This window comes from Sceloporus undulatus, chromosome 1, assembly GCF_019175285.1.
Source record: "Sceloporus undulatus isolate JIND9_A2432 ecotype Alabama chromosome 1, SceUnd_v1.1, whole genome shotgun sequence".
Lineage (NCBI taxonomy): Eukaryota > Metazoa > Chordata > Lepidosauria > Squamata > Phrynosomatidae > Sceloporus > Sceloporus undulatus.
Window position 1 is genome coordinate 252,630,293 of NC_056522.1, and position 11,815 is coordinate 252,642,107.

Sequence of the window (11,815 nt, forward strand, 5' to 3'; positions counted from 1 at the left end):
ATTATTATTATTATTATTATTATTATTATTATTATTATTATTATTATTATTATTATTATTATTATGCTTTATTTATATAGCGCTGTAGATATAGCTCTTTAAAAAGATGAATGAGTAATGCTAATGACAGGTAATCCACATAATATGTAAAATAAGTCCAATCTTAAAAAAAAAAGACAGATTTTGAAAGATGATAAAATAACAGTAAAAGAGCAAGATAATAACAGATGAGAATATCATGTGGATGCTGAATAAAAGAACAACAGCACAGCATGGTAATTCCACACTAAATACTGATTGTAGATGTACCCTCAGAAGAGCTTCTGCCAATCAGAGTAGACCATACAAAGCTAAATGGAGAAATAATCTGATTCAGTTTAAGGCAGATTTATATATCTTAATGAGATACACCAAATAAAATTAATACACAAAAGTATTTTTTTCAAAAAGTACACCATTAAAACTCATGGCTACTTTGCAACTAAAATAAAGACAATAAGCAAAGATATCCCTGTCATGAATATTGTGTATTTAGAGATGAAGATAGCCTTCCAAGAAGAAGCCTTCCAAAAGGCAATATAACAAAACAGCAAAGCAGGGCAATGAGGATACAAAAAAAAAAAAGATACAAAAGTTATTATTATTATTATTATTATGCTTTATTTATATAGTGCTGTAGATTTAGCCAACGAGGCACTTAGTCTACAATTTGTTTTAGAATGTAAAGACTGTAAGTGGCTGTGAATGTCAATTTATCTGGCATTCTTAGGCGTGTTATAGACCGCCCAAAACGGGCGGTCTCACGCCGCTGCCGGTTGCTCCGCGAGGGAGCCGCAACAGCCAAACCACGTGGCTCCCTCGCGGAGCAAAAAGAGCCCCCAAAATGGCGCTTCTTTCCGCGGCACGGATGACACCGCAAGGCGCCAATGGCACACTCGCAGCGTCATACGTGCCAAGCGACGTGCGGACACAGTGCGTCCGCTATGTAAAGATGGCAGCCCCCGTGTGGAACGGGCACCGTCATTTTGTGCGCACTTCCTGACGCCCCTTTCTAACCCTAGTATGCGTGGAGCACGTACTTTATGCCCGTGTGTAAGGAGCCTTAATTTCTATTTCGGCAGCACATGTCTTTTCCCAATCTATCCGGTACAGTCCCTGTTTGCCCATAGAATTTATGATATTCTCAAAGTTTCTTTAGGAGGGATGGGATAGAGATATGCATATGCCTTCAGCTGCTGGGCCTTTCTCTTAGTTTTTGCTCTGTGGCTATTTTTTAACCTTTGGCCACACTGACCCCCAGTCTTCCTGGTGACCGCATCCAAATTTACAGCAGCAAAATACATATGGACCATGATACCTGAGAAAATTCCTTTGTGTGTTTGTTTTTTTCATTACTGTTTCCATGTTGTGTGTGCCATCAATACATGTTTGCAAGGCACTGCATCATCACTGAGGGATAAAAGAAATCTAACAGTCAGTGGTGCCCTCAGGTTCGGTGTCACCTGGTGTGGGGGGGAGGGCAGTGGTCTCCCCCACTCCCTTGCTCAGCCGCCTGCCCACCCAGAGCTGTGGGAGGGGGAGCTAGGCAAATGATTGAGGAGAGGGGAGGGAGACTTGCTCCTCACTTGCCTCAATGCAGATTCCTCATAAGGAGGGAGCTGGGGCAGATGCAAAGCCAAGAGGTCCATGCTTGCCTCTTCTTCTTCATGTGGCTTCCTCGTGAGGAGAAAGCCAGGTAGAGGTGAAGTCAAGAAGGTCAGACTCACACTTCCTTCACCTCCATGTGGCTTCCTCATGAGAAAGGAGATGGGGAGAGGTAACACCAAGAGGGTCGGGCTCGGCCCTCCTCCTCTTCCACTGCTTTGGCTTTCTCCTCAGGGAGAGAACCACAGCAGTGAATAAGAAGGGGCAGATGCTGGCAGCAGCACCACTTCCCCACATACAGCGGGAGGAGGGCCCTGACCAGGGTGTCACCCTTCTTCTGAGGTGTCACCTGGTGTGGTCCACACCCCCAAAACACACAACTGATAATGGTGAAAAATTGCTAACATGCCAAAGAAAGATCCAGTTGAATTGTGTGAGCTATTTGTTTATTGCTTATTGACCAAAAGTTGTTACAGTCGGCCCTCCTTATCCACAGATTTTTTATGCACAATTCCAGCATCCACAGCTTGAAAATGTTCAGAAAAAGCATAAATTTCAAGTAGCAAACCCCGATTTTCTATTCTGTATAAGAAACACCATTTTGTTATGCCACTGGGTTGAATGGTACAGCACGCCTGCGCCATACGGGGCGTGCCATACGCGGGCGCACCATACGCGGCCTTGAGCATATGCGCTCAAGCCGCGGGGTGCGCAGGGGGTGGAAGGGCGGCGCATCCCATTCAATTGAATGGGCGCGCGCGCCTGTTGCGCCCCGTGCGCTCCCGCATCGCCACGCACGAGCCCCATTGTTTCCAATGGGGCTCGAGCATAGGCGAAATTCGCCTTATGCAGCGGGTTCCGGAACGGATCCGTTGCGTAAGGCAAGGACGGACTGTACTTGAACATCCACGGATTTTGTTATCCATGGGGGGTCCTGGAACCAAACCACAGCAGATAACAAGGGCTCACTGTACTTGGTTTCTATCATTCCCATTTCTTTTTTTTCCCCTTTGTCTGATCTCAACACAAGTAGTTGGTAGTAGAAAGGGATGTCTGCATAGAGGTGTGTGGAGAAGATGGATTTAGTGGAACATGACAAGGACCACTCCTCGACCATTCTTTCTTCACAAAAACAAAACAAAACAAAACCCTGTAACACATCAATGAGAAGGAATAGCAGGTAAGGACAGAAATGTCACAGAACTAGTATGAACATAAGGGATGATCAACATGAATTCATGCCACACAAAACTGATATCCTGAGCAATGGTCTGCCAAAAAACCTTATCTGCAAGAGATACAGTTGTATCTTCCTTATTTATGTGTCTCTCCTTCATGATTTCTGAGGAAAAAAAGCAATAAATATGACTAAACTGACAATGAGATAAACCAGTTTTTAAAAAAAAAATCATGCAAATCAAAATGAAAAATCTAATACACTAAAAAATGTTGACATGTAAAAGTAGATTTCTGAACTAATGTCATAAAAAAAAATTTAAGGTGTCAATCAGCTTGCTAAGGGAACAATTTTAATATGTTATTTCAACAATTTCTATATTAACATAAATCAAGCAGCAAGTAGCACCTAAGCACCAAGTACTTAACTGAATTTACTTCTAAGTATGTACCATAGAAATTTTCCAGGGACTAAGAGGCCTTCACAATCATAATAGTCTTTTTTTTCCACCCAGGAAACTTCTTCCTTCAGTATCTTGCTGATGATTTTTGAGTTTTTGAGTACTTTAATTGACAACTGAATTTATTGGGTTTTAGGGGTTTACAGTCAAGCAATGCAACTGTACCTCATGATTTTCTATGGGGGAAGTATAAACTCTTTGGATGCTTCCCTAGACAGATGGCTCCTAGCACTACCAAGCTAAAGACACATCTTCTCCTCCTTAGTGAATTTTCTGTGGTAATAAAGATGGATGTAATGATAGGAAATCATGGCAAGGTTTCAAACAAAAGATGGTATTGTCTGCAAAAACACAGCACAATCCACAGCAAGGGATGCATGTATGTCCTGCAGGATCTTTTTGGCCTGACATGCTCAGAATTAAAAATAATAATAAAAGAAATTGGAGGGTTGGAATAAAAAGATGCAGTTGTTACCAGAACTGCTAGTAAATAGTTCAGCATAACAAAAAATATTGTTTTTGATATTTTAAAAGTAATCTGAGAAATACAGTTACAAACACTTGTATGTATATTCTCATAAAACAATTTTTTATGAGACAGGGAATTATTATAACTAATCATACCACATGTTGATCAGCTATAAAATAAGTTCAGTGGGGCCTCACTATCTGTGGGCTTGCCATCTGCAGATTTAAGCATCCGTGAACAGCAAGCCCCATTGTCCCCACACAGCTGCACTAGTGGCCATGCATATAGCATATCACCATTAAAGACAACAGGACTTGAGGTCCTGCATTTTTTTCGTATCTGTGGGGCGGTTCGGAACAGATCTTCCATGGATACCAAGGTCCAACTGTACTGAAGAGATATATGGCAAATGACTAATGACTGTGCAAGGACCTACTTGGAGAGCACTCAGTGTATTACCAATCACTTGACAAAAACTCCTTGTGACCTTGTTAAAATGACAGTTTTATCATTATTCTTAGTTTCTTTTGAGGCTGAAGCTCCACAGCTGTAAACACAAGAAGTATGAAAAAGAATGAAGTAGTAAATACAGTACTCCTGCAGCAGGGCTTTGGCATTTAATTGACCTTTTTAATATATTTTTCCTCTCAGAGTATGTTTGTCCTCTCCTCCCTCTCTAGCATCACCAAAGCATTCTTTGAAAACCTTTTATTTTAAAGATATCATTCTGTTAATTTTAGTCCTCGTTTTCATGACTACTTTTCTAGCTCTGCTGAACTACAAACTTCAAAATCCCTGTAAACTTATGACAATGTTTTTGTATATGACCTTGGACTATTTCCCAATCTCAAGAGATACGTAAGATTTTTCTCTGATAATTTTTCCCCATTCAACATGACTGATCCTTTGATGCACAGGAATGTGCACATTTCTGTTATTTTTACACAAACCTATTATTAAAAACACATATGCATGCTGCAAGAGGAAACAGTACATATATCATTAAATGTTGGAAAACTATGACAAAATAATTCCAAATTACATATATGAGTAATACCTTTATTATTAAGCCAGCAAAAAGGTGTAAAAATGTGTGCAAGGTACACAAATCTCTCTGTATTTTGTAAACAACAATTTGTTTACAAGAATTACTGCAGAATATATCATCATGATGTGAAATTAGATCTGCAGAACTGCATAATGATGTGTGTGTGGTTTGTATGACAAGGCCAGGACATCTGGTGATAAATGTCCTTGAAGTGGCCAGACACTTACTTGTGTATTGTACATTGCACCTCTGACTCTGTATGATATAATGTCTAATGGCATGTACTGGAAGGTTGCATCAGCCAACTGTATATAAGGCTGAACCTAATGTAAACAAGTATGAGTTATAGTTGTGGAGTAGTAGAGTCAGTGCAGTTGGAGTTTGTTAGTGAGTATCAGTGAGAGTTCTAGTACCGCTCTGTGTTGCTTTGAGCTGCTAAGGAGGAAGCAAGAGTGTTTGCTTCCATCCTGAACTCTGTTCTACATCTGTAAATAGCAACTCCTTATCCTCTGTAAATAAATCCTTCACCTGGGACTGTTTTTGCTTCCTGATTTCTAAGAGTATCTCAAGGTCTGGTAGGAATACTGGAAATCATATTCACGCCTAAACCGCAGCGTGACAGAATATCCTAAAACAGCTCCTCAGTACAGCCATAAAGAGAAATTCAACAAGACTCAGAGATAAAAGTATCAAAATATTCTGAGAATTGTTTTGCATTACAGTGGAAAACATTATTAGTTGGCCATCTCCTGCCAATAAAAATGTTTAGCTGGCCACATCTCATTTCCCTCTTACCACAACATCTTCCTTGTGGTTCACTGTATGTCTCACAGAATGATTATGGTGCAAATTATTCCTTTCCTTTCTTGTGCGTAGACGTTTCTTTTTCTTCTTTTTCTTCTTCTCATTATAATCCTTCAGAGAAATTTTAAAAAATAATAAGTTAGCAAAATGTTCTTAGTTACCATTCAAATACTTCAATAACACAGAATTCTTTTTCCCCCACTAAATGTTTTCAGATTTCAGATACAGAGAGCCAGTATGGATAGTGATCTGAATATCAGACTACAACTCTGGAGACTAGGATTCAAATCTCCATTCTCCCATGGAAACCTAAATGGTGACTTTGGGCAAGTCACATTTTCAAAGCTTCAGAGGAAGGCAAAGACAAATCTGCTCTGATTGCCAAGAAAACCCCATGATAGATCATCTTAAGAGCACCACAAATCGGAAACAACCCGATGGCATACAACAACAACCACTACTAAAATTACTTTGTGGCACTTATGCCATAATCCTAGGTATACTTACATTGGAGGTATATCTTACTCAGTACAGTGGGACTTCAGTGTCACTGTTTGAAGACCAAACTCTTAATGTTCCACAATTTGCTATTTTTTTATCTGCTCAGTCCTTAAATCTAAAGACAAGGGGAGTGCTAATCTCCCCAGATTTTTCAATGGGTTTTGATACCACTGATCATGTTATTTTACAAGAATACCGGAAATTAAGCTGTGGTATGTTATAGGATTCCATTTTAAATCTAGGCATAGGATGCCTGACCATTTGCCTAGTACTATCTTAGCAAGTTTGCTAGTCAAGTCCTGACAGCAACTAATGTTTTCAGGAGTTATCATTTTCTGGACCAGAGAAGCAGAATTCCTTCATTTATTTATCAATAATTTGTGAAGAGGTTTAATACAACAGTAATTTTTTCTGCTGCATTGTCCTGGTGTGTGTGTGTGTGTTTGGTTTTTTTGGCAGAAAAATGCAAGTTTTCACTTAGTTAACACACCCATTACTCTTACAATTATGTACAGAAATAAAATGCATTTTTGTCCAATACAAATATCTCATAACTGTGCTAGTGAAAACTAAAGTATGGCATGTGTAGTTTATTACCATTACTGTTGATCACTTCTTGCTGTTATGAGGGGATATCGTAAAGTTTTAATTATCACCTCTAAAAAAATTTGACAGAAAGTTTGTCTTGATTTGTAGTTGTTAACTTATCTCTACGTAGTCATTATCCAGATTTACACATTTTCCCCAGTGTTTCTTGACCCTCTAAATACCTGTTATTGTAGAAGTCTGCAGATTGTGCCTTACGAGGGGGTATCGTAAAGTAATAATTATCTCCTGGAAGTTATTATGGTATATATTGATGAAATTTTGTCAGTGTTATCATTTGTCCCTAAGTGCATGATGATGAGAAAATCAGCTCATTGTGTCCTTTATTTTTGTGACAGGTTGTGCCAGAAGTGACTAAAGTGTAAAATCCTTGTACTGTATTACTGAAGCCACAAATTTCAAGCCTTACCAATCCAATTTTCCTGATCTTTAAGTCCCTTAAAGCATGTATGTTTTCCCTTTTGAGTGATGAAGCCCACACATCCTGTTATTGTCTCTAAGTCAGTAAAGGCAATAGTCTTTCTGTAGCAAGACTGCTATTCTTACTTATTTCAAGAAGCCAAGATACTGCATTATATGCTTTTGCATTCTTCCACACTGCTTATTCACACAAAAAATGAATGGTTCTCACCTTCTCTACCATGTTGATCAAATGCGCAGGGGGGCCATCTGACTGGGAGCTGTCGGAGCCACTTGTGCTTGTTAAGGAAAAAGGGAGAACAGGACAACAAATTTTGCAGTACAGGTGATTATAATAAACCTTGTTGGTTCCTGTTTCTTCAGAATTCAGAATGGCAGGTTTACATGAGCTTCTGGATAAACAGTCTCACCAGACATGTTCTGAGCTTTTGAAGTTTCAATATAGGTTCATTATAAAAGTCCTAGAAGACATACACCTTTCACAAAAGAGTGGCATGTATTACTTCCATTTAGTTTCCCTCCAGGTGCATTCTTACAGGTAGGCAAAGTGATATGACACTCTACATGCCCAATTCCTACATGCACTCTATGTCAAAGGCTTATATGGCTGGCATCCATAGTTTTTTGTGAGTTTTTCGGGCTAGGTGGCCATATTCTGGAAGATTTTATTCCTGACGTTTCGCCAGCATCCATGACTGGCATTTTTAGAGAATGCTGATATATATACTCTACTCACTTCCATGGCAGCATTCTCTGAAGATACCAGCCACAGATGCTGGCAAAACCTCAGGACTAAACTCTTCCAGAACACAGCCACATAGCCTGGAAACACCACAAAAAGCTATGCATTCTATCTGTCTGTGAGCATATGTGTAAAAGAGGAACACAATCATGTGAATGGAAGAGACTGTGCAGATCTTCCCTGCACTTTGAATAACGCACAAGTGGGTGGCGATCAGGTAAGAAAAGCCCACATGACTATCCCCACCCAACTAGTTGCAATAGTCACAAATACATCCCTGCAATGTTGGATCACAACTAACAAAGTTGCTCCTTTACTGCTACGTATATATAAAGGCATTTGAATGGTACAGCAACTTCCCTTAAGCCTTGCTTGAGTTGTGACTCAAATAAGCCATGAAATCAGCCAATGAGTGAGTGAGTAATAGCTGTTCTTAGTATTGGACGTAAGAGTAAGATATGAACTTCATAAAATAGCTACATCAGTATAAGGAGACAGAATAACAATGAGTACTGCCTGTGCTACAATTTGTTCTTGAGCTTGCTTTTCTGAACAAAAGCAAGAAAGAATATGATTATATGAAATCTCCTGGCTTGGCAATCTTAATATTGTCTCTGGATGGACCAATAGCCCCCCATTACTTTGCTAAAATCTATTAGTGAAGTGTTACAGACTTGAATTACCTCGATTCAACATCAGAGAGAGATACATCACTCCATGTGCCCTCTGTATTTTGTTCATGGCCCAACTCTGAAAGCTTCCTCTGTATTTTTTGCTTCATTATCTCTTTAACTTCAGACAGACATTGCTGAAACTGAGAGAAGAAAAGAAAACAATTGCAAATGGTGTGTGTTTGCTTGTAGTCCATCTTGCAACCTAACAGATTAGTGTACACAGATAATATAATAAGAACAATGTCACATCCTCTGTACAACAATAAAACAAAGAAGCAACAAGAATTTACCAGGATAAACAAATACAATAAAAACATTTAAAAGTATCTGGAAATAGAAATTATTTGAGCTGGCACCAAAAAGACCATATTGTTAGTAGCAGAACTTCTTTACACTCCACAGAAAAAAAATTATATCATACTGTTCTGTCCTGTAACCAGCAGACCACTTTTCTAATTTCATTCTATAATTCGTACATATCCTATAATAACAGCAAATGCTACTATAATGTCTTTTCTTTTTCACTGCAATGGACTAGTAATTCAGGATTCGGATAAGAAGGTAGTAATAAGTTTTTTGTAAACCACCCAGGTACCACAAGATGATAGGTAATATGAAATGGAGGAAGGGAGCGACTGACTACTGGTAACAGCTGGTTCCACGGACACACTCAACTGTGAGGTGCAGACACTGACATAATTGATAGAGGACTTTTGTGGGCAAAATTCTACAGTTTAAAAAAGGGGGGGATAAAAATAAGGTAAATCACCATGGTTGCCATCATCAATAACTAGACTTTATCCAAGTTCCTTATTCTAAAGCAGATCTAATCTATCTTTGCCAAGGACCTTACAATTAATATGCCATGCAAGAAAGATGTTAAATAGGAATATACTCTGACTTCCTTTTCAACTAATTCATACATGATATGGTACTAACATTCATTCTCTCATAGAAAAAAAACACCTTTCCCCATAGACAAACTTTCCCATATAAATGAAATTTATATATTAGTAATTTCGCATGAACAAATCACTTTGTGTAGACTGCTCACCGCATTAGGTGTCTCTTACAATATTAACTGTCTGACTATAAATTGCAACAAAGCAAGCACTGTAGTCCTTAGATGCCTAGGGACATTCTTGTTTTCTATTCAAGCATCAAATTAAGATTGGGGAGAGGCTACATCTTTTAATATCTGCATTAATTTTCTGTAGTGAGTGTTTAACTGCTGACTGAAATACATTGTTAGTCAAAACTGGAGAAATAGGGATCAAAAAGAAAAATGCAATTCAATACTATCAAGTGGAAGTATTTCAGCTTTTGCAAAGCATTTCAACTTTATATTTACACCAATAGAGCTAACAATTAGGAAAGAGATTGTGAAGTTGTGGTGTCTAGTTTAAGGAAAATGACAACCCAGGATATAGCAACTATGAGAAAGATAAATTACATATTGGGAACCATATGGAAAAGAAGTTAAAATAAAACAGCCATAAAACCTGAAAATCTCTGGAGCACTTGAAATTCAGTTCTAGTCACCACACCTGAAAATGGTACAGAAAAGAGCAACCAACATGAGGGAGCTGCAGTGACTCCCCTATGAGTAAGGTTACAATATTTGGAGCTGTTTAATTTAGAAAAAAAACTGAGTAATAGTGGACAGAATAGAGATGAATACAGTCAGCCCTTCTTATACACAGATTTGTTATACACAGATTCAAGCATACACGGTTTGAAAATGTTCCAAAAAAGTATAAATTTCAATTATCAAACCTTGATTTTCCATTTTTTTATAAGGGACACAGTTTTGCTCTGCCATTATATTTAATGGGACTTGAGCATACACGGATTTTGTTATACACGGGGGATCTTGGAACCAAACACCAGCGTATAACAAGGGTCCACTGTAGAAGTATGCACAGTAAGGAGAGAGTGATAGTATGCTGAGTGGTGGTAGATTCAGGAAAAAAAGAAAAGGAAGTACATCTTCACAGCATACTGCATTCATTTGTAACATTTCCTGCTACATAATGTAGTGATGGCTGCCAAATTGGAGGCCTTTAAAAGGGGACTAGACACATTCACAGATAAGATAATCTATCCAGTGGCTATTACTGCCAGTATCAAAGGCAGAATGGTTCTAAAAAACAGGTTCTAAGGGGTATTAGAAGCTATGTGGGTTGTACACGTCTTGTTTCTGGGCTTTCCATGCATTTCTGGGCCACACAGGAACAGAATGGTGGACTAATTGGGCCTTTGGTCTGATCCAGCACAATTATTCATATGTTCTCACTCTACATTATGAATTTATACATCTGTGGCTGTTTCTAAGCCACTGAACAAGAAACATTTTCAAGAAGTGATATGGCCATTCCTTTATTATTATCCTCTCATTCTGCTCAGCCATAACAAGAGGTTCTCACCTTGGAACGGTCAGGGTCACAAAAATCCAATAAGGTGTCACAGACATGATAGCCCAGAGTTTTGAGATCTTCAGAGGTAAAATGAGAATTACTTTTACTGCCTGAGAAAGATAAACACATACACAGTTCTTCAATATTTAGCAAATGATGAACAGCCTCTCTCTATCAGGTACAGAACTTTACTTTGCTATTAGTACCCACTGTCACCATGACAAGAAGCTAGCTATGCTATTCAGCATACCATGCTATTTAGATCATAGAAAACAATCCTGAGACAATTCCTATAAATACACTTCTCTCTTTCTCTTCTTTTTTCACTTATTAATGCTTCTGAGAAAGTGAGACTTTACCCACCAAACAGTATTATCTGTCTCTTATTTTGCTGCCTTTGGCGGGATACAGACGGGCAAAAAGGGGTGTGTTCATGACGTCATGAAGGTGTAGCCTTCAGATGGCCCTTACCTGAATGCCGCCATGAACACGCCGCCGGCACGCCCCAAGCAGGAAGAAGCGGCATTAAAAAGGTGCCGCTTTTCCCATATGCTGCGCAACTGCGCAGCTCCGTCTATAAGCTGCTGCACCGGTACGCCAGAATTGCTACGCCGCTAATTTAAGTTGCCCATTTAAAAGCCCCGTGTGTGCTGCGTCGCATAATGAGTCGGGTCTTGGAACATGCGCAGTTTGCACCGAGGCTCTAATTAGAGCGTCAGATGCCATGCAGATGTGGAAGCTGCAGCACAGCTGCACTCTATTTTAATGCTCGTAACCCTAACCCTAACCCTAACCCTAACCCTAAAGCAACATGTACGCATGCGCTGCTTGAATTGTGGAAAGTTTGGAATTT

General features: G+C 39.2%; 1 protein-coding gene across 11 annotated transcripts in view; it reads right to left on the bottom strand.

Annotated features, from left to right (window-relative positions):
• The window catches only part of AGBL2 (AGBL carboxypeptidase 2), a 44,558-nt gene that overhangs the window by 13,690 nt on the left and 19,053 nt on the right, over positions 1-11,815 (bottom strand). For all 11 annotated transcript variants that reach the window (XM_042446035.1, XM_042446037.1, XM_042446032.1 and 8 more), the window contains 4 exons: positions 10,972-11,072; positions 8,555-8,685; positions 7,341-7,407; positions 5,594-5,713 (listed from right to left, as the gene is read on the bottom strand). In XM_042446035.1, the coding sequence (XP_042301969.1) occupies positions 5,594-5,713; positions 7,341-7,407; positions 8,555-8,685; positions 10,972-11,072 (419 nt within the window). The remainder of the gene's footprint in view (positions 1-5,593; positions 5,714-7,340; positions 7,408-8,554; positions 8,686-10,971; positions 11,073-11,815) is intronic.